This window comes from Macrobrachium nipponense, chromosome 4 (assembly GCF_015104395.2).
Source record: "Macrobrachium nipponense isolate FS-2020 chromosome 4, ASM1510439v2, whole genome shotgun sequence".
In the NCBI taxonomy this organism is placed as follows: domain Eukaryota; kingdom Metazoa; phylum Arthropoda; class Malacostraca; order Decapoda; family Palaemonidae; genus Macrobrachium; species Macrobrachium nipponense.
Genome location: NC_061100.1, coordinates 100,238,205 through 100,248,599, shown reverse-complemented (window position 1 = coordinate 100,248,599; position 10,395 = coordinate 100,238,205). Strand labels below are relative to the sequence as shown.

General features: G+C 32.9%; 1 protein-coding gene across 1 annotated transcript in view; it reads right to left on the bottom strand.

Annotated features, from left to right (window-relative positions):
- Positions 1-948: 948 nt before the first annotated feature.
- LOC135211687 (uncharacterized) overlaps positions 949-10,395 on the bottom strand; it is a 14,426-nt gene continuing 4,979 nt past the window's right edge. The window contains exons 3-8 of the mRNA XM_064244948.1: positions 10,123-10,244; positions 4,818-4,928; positions 3,190-3,359; positions 2,346-2,533; positions 1,595-1,705; positions 949-1,208 (exon numbers count right to left, since the gene is read on the bottom strand). Of these exons, the coding sequence (XP_064101018.1) occupies positions 1,026-1,208; positions 1,595-1,705; positions 2,346-2,533; positions 3,190-3,359; positions 4,818-4,928; positions 10,123-10,142 (783 nt within the window). The 5' untranslated portion in view covers positions 10,143-10,244 and the 3' untranslated portion in view covers positions 949-1,025. The remainder of the gene's footprint in view (positions 1,209-1,594; positions 1,706-2,345; positions 2,534-3,189; positions 3,360-4,817; positions 4,929-10,122; positions 10,245-10,395) is intronic.

The window sequence follows — 10,395 nt, the reverse complement described above, 5'->3', positions numbered from 1 at the left end:
GGTGTTATATATTCTTTGATCTAAATAAATTTGACTTTACTGAAGTTTTGATATGGTTAAGCAAAGAGCGTTGTTGATTCTGACAGAGAAATAATTGACACGAATGAGACAAAGGAGTATTTGATAATACGTTTTTGTTTCCTCTGTGAAGCGCTCAAAAGAATGTCAGTGGGCGGATCACCCATAAAGTAAACCCATTTTTAGGTTTTCACATCCGGTACAAATAGTCTTTTCAAACACTGTTCTTGGTATTGCTTGAACTAGGCTTACTGCAGGAAATTTGTTTAATTAAAACAATCCATAAGTAAGCTATTATAATCTTCTCTAATACTCCCACTAGTATTGCTTGGAATGGGCTTACTGCAGGGAAGTTTGTCCAATTCAAACAATTCGTAGGTAAACTTTTACAATTTCAAGTACTCCCAATGGTATTGGTTGGAATAGGCCTATTGCTGAAAAGTTTGTCTAATCAAAATAATTCATAAGTAAACTGTTATAATCTCAAATACTCCCACCGGTATTCTTTGGACTAGGCTTACTACGGAAAATTTGTCTAATTAAAACAATCCATAAGTAAACTATTATGATCTTCTCCAAATGCTCCCAATGGTGTTTCTTGAACTAGGCTTACTGCAGGAAGGCTTACTGCAGGAAAGTTTGCCTAATTCAAACAAATCGTAAGTAAACTTTTATAATCTCAAGTACTCCCAATGGTATTGTCTGGACTAGGCTTACTGCAGGGAAGTTTGTGTAATTCAAACAAATGGTAAGTAAACTATTATAATCTTATCAAAACTCCCACTGGTACTGCTTGAACTAGGCTTATTTCAAAACGTTTGTCTAATTAAAACAATTCATAGTAAACTGTTATAATCTTCTCAAACACTCCCACTGGTGTTTCTTGAATTAGGCTTGTTGCAGGAAAGTTTGTCTAATTAAAACAATTAATAAGTTAACTATTATAATCTCAAATTCTCCCATTGGCATTGCTTGGAATAGGCCTACTGCAAGAAAAGTTTGTCTGGTTACATTCCATAAGTCTCAGCAATTCGTTCCTCCAGATGACGTCTGCTGGTGATAGGCTGGAAATCCCTAGACCCATCCAGCGGTTCTATGAGCAGTGAGTCATCTGGATGCACAAAGTACACAACCGACCTACGACACTTTCTACGTCTCGCTTCGTCCTCAGGGATGATGACTCGGTGTTTCTAAAAAAAAAATAAATAAATAAAAGTAGGCAATAAAAAATGAAAATGAAACGCTACTAGGCCTATGAGCTTATGTAGTCTATGGTTAGGGTCACAATGTTTGAGAGGCATTAACATTTTTCTTTCCGTCTGGCAGTTTTCCCATTGACCTGTACTTGAAATTCTACAAAATTTTTCCTCTCTATCGAGTACAGTTTTCTGATGTATTTAACCTCATCTGCCAGTACTTGAAGTTCATTTGCCATTACTAAAAGACTCCAGTCACTGAGACGATACAATTCCATCATGGAGATTATTCAAATATGATCAGCTGTTCAGTTTAGTTAGTTTTAGTCTATAGTAACTAATGGTTCTATGTTTAATTAAATCTCCGAAGGCTTACGTACTGTGGCCTTAAATTTTCCAGAAGTCCAGAGCTGCAAAAGATCTCCGATGTTGACCAAAACGGTCCCAGGGATGAAGTCAGCATTGGTCCAGTTGCCGCTACGGTCACAGACCTTGAAAGAATATATTTCGCGTAAGTAGCATCAATATTACATTGGCCTTTGAGCATTGATCTTTGGGACTGAGAAGATAAACTTGGCCTCTCCAGGCAAGGAAACATCAATATTCTATTGTTCACTGGGACTTTAAAGAGGCCTTTGATCATTCTAGGGGAGGAAACATGAGAATTTCATTGTTTATTGGAACTTACGAGATCAAGTTTACTTTGCCAGGCAATAAAACATCAATATTCTATAACTCAATAAGCCTTACAAGGTAATCTTGACCATTCCAGGCAAGGAATCATCAATATTCCATTGTTCATTTGGAATTACAAGATATGATTGACCTTTCCAGGGGAGGAAACATCAATTTTCCATTACACAATGGGACTTACGAGGTAGGCCTGACCTTTCCAGGCAAGGAAATCTCAATATTCCATTCCTCATTGGGACTTACGAGGTAAGCTTGACCATTCAAGGCAAGGAAACATCAATATTACATTGTTCATTTGGACATACAAGCTAAGTTTGACTTTCCTTGTCAAAGAATTGAAACCAGAACAAACTTTTGGCTGGAGATGACTGTAAGGGAACTCAAAATGCCCAAGTGGCATGGCAATTAAAACGAACAGGTCAGGTAACAGCCGCTTACCTGCAAACCTCCCATCTCGTCTTGGAAGAGGACGGTCAAGGTCCCGTAGTCTGTGTGTTCACCACACCTGGTCGAGTTGATTAATTTGTCTGCAGGAACTGGGGGATAGAAGAGAACTCTTGCAACGGAGGAGTTGCCCTCTCTGCACAGAAGGCGGTGGGCGTCTGAGAAGAAATTTCGGTGTAGGCCTGAGGAATATAATTGACCCATAGAGGTTTGTAAGGATGTATAGGTCTCATGATAAGTTTAAAGATATGGTGACATTTGTTAACATTTTGTTAATGTTTTTGCTAAATGTAAGTCCTAAAAGCATGTATATGGTTAATGGGTTTGTAATATCTATATATAATTATATATATATATATATATATACATATATATATACTATATTTTATATATATATAATATATGTTAAAACTATAGGTTATATATATATATATAGAATATATATATTATTACTATATAATATGGGGTATATATATAGTAATATAGTTTATATTTATATATATATGGTTATATATATTATATAATATTATATATAAATATATATATATATTATATACACTATATTATATATATATATACTAATATTATAATAATATTATTATATATTATAATATATATATATAATTATTATAATATATTATTATATATATATATAATAATAATATTATATATATAAATATAATATTATATATATATATATTATAATATTTTATCCTAATAATTTATAATATATATATATATATATAGATTAATATATATTATATATATATCAATAGTTCCCTTTAGAATGCAGTATCTAAATTACACTGGTCATCTTCTACAGGGGGATTGCTTTTACCTAGCCCCAGCGACATTGCTGTAAGGATTCGGTGGACCAGCTTATTGCACGAGTCCAGGAAATCTCTGGACGCCTCCCTGAATCCTGGAACCTCGTCATCTGGAAAAGATCCGTCCGCGCTCTTGATATTATATGACTCTCTCACCTCGTTCTGGAACGATGGATCCAGTCTGCGAAAGGGAAATGATTTTTCTATCCGTCCTTTCTTTTCTGTTTTAGATGCGTAAGAAGGTCGGGCTGTTCTTTGAGATATACAGGATGTCCATAAAGTCCCAGAGTAACATTACAAACATTTATCGTCCAGAATGGTACTGGGACTTTATGGACACCCTGTAGAACAGTGTGGGAATTCACAGTGGGTGTGAATACTTTACGTATGGAAGACATGGTTCTCTTCAGATGATACGAAATAATTTCCCATTTCTCTGTTTTCTTCGTTTTGGAATGTCAATGTCATAATACCTTAAAGCAATAAAAAAATATAAATCACTGGTGGTATATAAAGTCAATAAAAATTAATTAATGTTTCTATTGTCTTTGAATTACACGCGATGTCTTTGGTATAGAATGCCCCACTTATCACATACTTCTTTTGCTCAGATAATGTTGGACAGATGGCATGTCTTTGAAATGCCGTAACCTGAAGCCATCGGCAGTTGTGAATACAAACCAACACCTGAAACATTTCCCCTTCAGATTTGGATTTTACGAACATCAGGCTGCCAAGCCAAGCTCTTGGGAACTCTAGACCAATCAGCGCTCATGGAAGTAATAGTTAAAGAAGTTGGACGGCAAGATTGAAGATAGAAAACGAGAATGGAGATAAGTAAAGGGCTAAAAGTGGTTTGCAGCCAGGGGCCGAAGGGAAGCTGCAAACACAATGAAGTAATGCTCACAGTGCACCTGATGTGCACTGACGACATTACCCTTTACGGAGACCATTTCTAAATGCTCAGTTTGTTAGCTTTCTGGCTACTAGAGGTCGACTACACCACCTTATACTCGATAACTTAGTGAAAGTAATCGGTTATTATCACTTACTCGGGGAGTGACCCTATAAACTACTTTGTTGTTGTTGTTGTTGTTAGGGGTAGGAAAGCCCTATGGAAGAGGAAGAGCCTAAAAAGGACTGAAAAAGTTTCACGTTGAGTTAAAGCTACAGGAATTTTATGATATAATATTTGTGATTCATTTATTAGAATGAAAATGTAAAAAGTAAATAATGTGCATGTTAAACGTTACATAAAAATTATTTCTAATAAAATATAGCGTATTTATTTTAATCGTTAGTGGAACAATGCGCTATTTGACCTTAGATTTTAGCACGCAACCCGATTAAGCTGGAGGTCGGTACATTCCTTGTTTTTCTCACTTACTGAGATGCTCATTTCTAAGTATATATCAGCAAGGAGATTGTCTTACAATGAGGCGACCTCAAGCAACGATTTATAACTTTTTTTTATTCTGGGAACAAAGTTTATAAAACTCCCAAAATCACGAACCTACTCACAAAAAAATGTCTCAAAACCACTGACATCATCATAACCTCGAGCAATAAGTTATAAAATCATAGATCCTACTGGGTTAAACAAGACATAATAGACTAGGTTAATTCATGTTTAACTTACTTCTCTGAATTAATAGCTACGTAGCCGTGATAATTCTCCTTGTGTCTGAGGTACCTCTCTCTCTTGGGGCAGATCGAAGAACATGCTGCTTGTCTTGACCAGACGATCAACCTGGGATATATATATATATATATATATATATATAAATATATATATATATATATATATATATATATATATATGTATGTATGTATCTATATATATATATATATAAAATATATATAATAGTATATATATATTTAATATATATAATATAATATATATATATATCATATATATTTTTATATATATTATATATATATATTATATATATATATATCATATATATATATATAATATATATATATATATATATATATATATATATATTATATGTAGTATGTATGTATAACTGAATCACGAAAGTTTGGAACGTGATAAATCCATAAATAAAGGTGTAAGCCGCGAAGGACAAATAAACAGCGGAGTTTCCGCAAGATCTTTCAACGTTCAACATCCTTTACTTAGCAGATAAACTGACTTACATGAGGAATTGACAGTACAGGAAAGCTCGTATAACTGACAGATAGGGATTATAAGGTGATTAGTACCTAAAGAAAGAGTAGCCTTTCCAAACAAGCATAAACATGGGTACAATTTAAAAGACAAAAAGATTAAGTCATTCTACTCAGACACAAGGTCAAGACAAATTAAAGGATAATATAGGGTGACAGCTATTCAGAACTTTGGTAAACAAAAACTTATTCACAATACATATTACAATACATATTAAACATACATATACAACGGAGATATCTCTAAGGCAACTGATTTGTATTTAAGTCTGTAATTATATCTTTCAGGTCATTATTAAACATGTTACAAATGCAAGGGTCTAAAAACTCTAAATGAAACAGGCCACGACTTAAATTAAAAATACAATGTGAAGTAAATTTTATTAAGGCAGATTCTAAAAGATTTCGTGATAAGACATCTTTTGACCTTGCAATTACTGACCTACCAATCCAATTTATTCGGTGGTTGTTTTCACTTAGATAAATGAATATTGCATTAGATGTTTGCCCAGTTTTTACAGAATATTTATGCTGGCTTAATCTTACTTCTAAGCCCTTGCTCGACTGTCCAAGATAAAAAGAAGGGCAGTCCATACATGGAATTTTATATATTATGTTGTTGCTTTCCCTGGGGCCATTTTTTTTATTAACATTCCTTTTAGTGTGTTATTATAGGAAAAAACAAGGTTGACCTTAAAGGCTTTTAACAATGATTTAATGTTTCAAATTCGTTAAAATAAGGTAAACTGAGAATATTCTTAGAATTTTCTTTCTCCGTGTTACTTATACTATAAAACTTTTTGTGGGCTTTATTATAACATATATCTGATCCATGTGAAGGCTAGCATAAATCTTTCCTTATTTTTCTTATGTATTAAATTTCTTGATCCAAATATTGGGGACTGACAGTGTTCAATGCTAGTAAAAACATAGAAGAAAAAAATTGACATTTTGATGTTAAGATGGTGGCCTGAATAGAAATGAACATAAGTTAAGTTGTTGGTTGGTTTCCTACAAATGCTGAATTTACATTGAAATGGTTCTCCATGTATCAAAACATCTAAGAAAGGGAGCCAATTGTCTTTTTCCAATTCTAGAGTAAACTTAATCCATGGTATCTGGTTATTTAATTTAGAGAGTAAATCATTTCATCAATATCATCAGGCAGAACAGCTAAATATCAACATATCTATACCACTTTACAGGAATATAAATGATATTAGGTAAGTAGTGTTTTTCAAAGAATTCCATGTACAAGTTTGAGAGGAGTGAGGATAAAGGGTTTCCCATTGCCATGCCAAATATTTGTTGATAAAATTCACCATTGAATATAAACTAGCAATCACAAATGCACAAACTAGTGAGTGAAATAATGTGACTTATAGGTAGAGGTAATTCATGCTGAGTTAGTTCATTACTAAGATATTCTAAAATAGAGACTATAGGGACTTTAGTAAAAAGAGAACATAATCAAAACTAACGAATCTATCAGTGGGGCAAAGAGTAATTTTGTTTAATTTATCAACTAAATCTAGAGAATTATATATATGAGAATCGGAGATGGTTCCAAGTAACGGGGACAAGATCTTAGTGATATATTTCGAAAGTTTATATGAAATTGAACCAACAGTACTGACAATAGGCCGCATAGGGTTATTTTCTTTGTGCGTTTTGACTAATCCGTACAGGTAAAGTAGCGAAGGAGATTTGACTGACAATTTGCCTAGTAGTTCTGATTTATCTTTAAGGATATTTTTCACTGTGCTATTAAAGTTTTTTATTACTTGATCAAGGGGATTTTTTGTTAGTTTTTTATAAGTCACATCACCATCCAGTAGGGCTTGCATACGTGATATGTAGTTAGCTTTATCTAAAATTACTATACTATTTGACTTATCAGCTTTTGTAATGTGGATAGTATTGTCCTTTTTAAGATCGGTCAGACATTACTTATAGCGAGCAGGGAAGTTACTTTCATGCTTAACATTGGCAGCTCCGTAAACAATACCTTTAATCATGTCAACATGATTTTGAGGAAGGTCACAATATTTTTCAAATTTACTTCCCTAAGTAAATTTGAAAAAATATTGTGATCTTCCTCAAAATCATGTTGACATAATCAAAGGTATTGTTTAGGGAGCTGCCAATGTTAAGCATGAAAGTAATTTCCCTGCTCGCTATAAGTAATGTCTGCCCGATCTTAAAAAGGACAATACTATCCACATTACAAAAGCTGATAAGTCAAATATTATAGTAATTTTAGATAAAGCTAACTACATATCACGTATGCAAGCCCTACTGGATGGTGATGTGACTTATAAAATACTAACAAAAAATCCCCTTGATCAAGTCATAAAAAATATTAATAGCACATTGAAAAATGTCCTTAAAGATAAATCAGAAATACTAGGCAAATTGTCAATCAAATCTCCTTCGCTACCTTACCTTTACGGATTAGTCAAAACGCACAAAGAAAATAACCCTATGCGGCCTATTATCAGTACTGTTGGTTCAATTTCATGTAAACTTTCGAAATATATCACTAAGATCTTGTCCCCGTTACTTGGAACCATCTCTGATTCTCATATATATAATTCTCTAGATTTAGTTGATAAATTAAACAAAATTACTCTTTGCCCCACTGATGGATTCGTTAGTTTTGATGAATATTCTCTTTTTACTAAAGTCCCTATAGACCCTATTTTAGAATATCTTAGTAATGAACTAACTCAGCATGAATTACCTCAACCTATAAGTCACATTATTTCACTTACTAGTTTGTGCATTTGTTATTGTAAGTTTATATTCAATGGTGGATTTTATCAACAAATATTTGGCATGGCAATGGGAAACCCTTTATCCCCACTCCTCTCAAACTTGTACATGGAAGTCTTTGAAAAACACTACTTACCTAATATCAGTTATTTCCTGTAAAGTGGTATAGATATGTTAATATTTAGCTGTTCTGCCTTCTGGTATTGATGTAAATGATTTACTCTCTAAATTAAATAACCAGGTACCATGGATTAAGTTTACTATAGAATTGGAAAAAGACAATTGGCTCCCTTTCTTAGATGTTTTGATACATGGAGAACCATTTCAATGTAAATTCAGCATTTATAGGAAACCAACCAACAACTTAACTTATGTTCATTTCTATTCAGGCCACCATCTTAACATCAAAATGTCAATTTTTCTTCTATGTTTTTACGAGCATTGCGCACTGTCAGTCCCCAATATTTGGATCAAGAAATTGAATACATAATAAAAATAAGGAAAGATTTATGTTATCCTTTACATAGATCAGATATTTGTTATAATAAAGCCCACAAAAAGTTTTATAGTGTAAGTAACACGGAGAAAGAAAATTCTAAGAACATTCTCAGTTTGCCCTATTTTAACGGATTTGAAACCATTAAATCATTGTTAAAAGCCTTTAAGGTCAACCTTGTTTTTTCCTATAATAACACACTAAAAGGAATGTTAATAAAAAAATGGCCCCAGGGAAAGCAACAACATAATATATAAAATTCCATGTATGGACTGCCCTTCTTTTTATCTCGGACAATCGAGCAAGGGCTTAGAAGTAAGATTAAGCCAGCATGAATATTCTGTAAAAATTAGGCAAACACCTAATGCAATATTCATTCATTTCAGTGAAAACAACCACCGAATAAATTGGATTGGTAGGTCAGTAATTGCAAGGTCAAAAGATGTCTTATCATGAAATCTTTTAGAATCTGCTATAATACAACTTACTTCACATTATAATTTTAATACAAGTCGTGGCCTGTTTCATTTAGACCCTTGCATTTGTAACATGTTTAAGAATGACCTCAAAGATATAATTACAGACTTAAATACCAATCAGTCGCCTTAGAGATATCTTCATTGTATACGTATATTTAATGTGTATTGTTAATATGTATTGTGAAAGTTTTTGTTTACCAAAGTTCTGAATAGCTGTCACCCTATATTATCCTTTAATTTGTATTGCCCTTGTGTCTGAGCAGATTGACTTAATCTTTTTGTTTTTTAAATTGTACCCATGTTTGCTTGTTTGGAAAGGTTACTCTTTCTTTAGGTACTAATCACCTTATAATCCCTATCTGTCAGTTATACGAGCTTTCCTGTACTGTCAATTCCTTATGTAAGTCAGTTTCTCTGCTAAGTAAAGGACGTTGAACGTCGAAACATCTTGCGGAAACTCCGTTGTTTATTTTTCCTTCGTGGCTTATACCTTTATATATATATATATATATATATATATATATATATATATATATATATATATATATACACACACACACACACACACACACACACACACATATATATATATATATATATATATATATATATAATATTTTCATCACATCACCATGATTCATATACAGGCATTAAGCTCCAAGTATCCTTTAATATCAAATTCGCCCAACAGGATTCTGCTATGCTGGTATTAACAGCTGTCAATACCAGTATAGTAAGATCATGTTTTGATAAAAATAGAATACTGCCCTCAGCATTTTTATAATCTTTAGAAATTCCCAACATGAATATTGGCCAGTTGCTCAGAAACATGGCTGAGCCAGAGAAGAGGATTATAAGGAAACTAGAAAAAAAATGAGATATATAAAATCAACTCACTTAATTCTGCCATTCTCTTTAACAGTATTTGCCTAAAAGAGGGTCTTTTACCAGGATAATATAATAGCAATAACAAACAGGGTACATTTAGAATATGAACCTACATGCTCGTTGGCAATCCCATGTCCTGACATGTAAACAAATCCCACGTCTCCAAAAGCGTTACTTATTTCCTGTGCCACTCTCATCCACTCGTGTTCACAAGGTTCATCTTCGTTGTCTATTCCTGTGATATGATAAGATAAAAGATTAAACTAACAATAAGTGGACTCCATCGCTTAATTAGCATTGGTTTTGGACTATCAAATCTAGCCTGATATGTGACAGATACGATTAAGAATGTATGAGGGATGGGGAGATAGATTTTTAGTATTTTT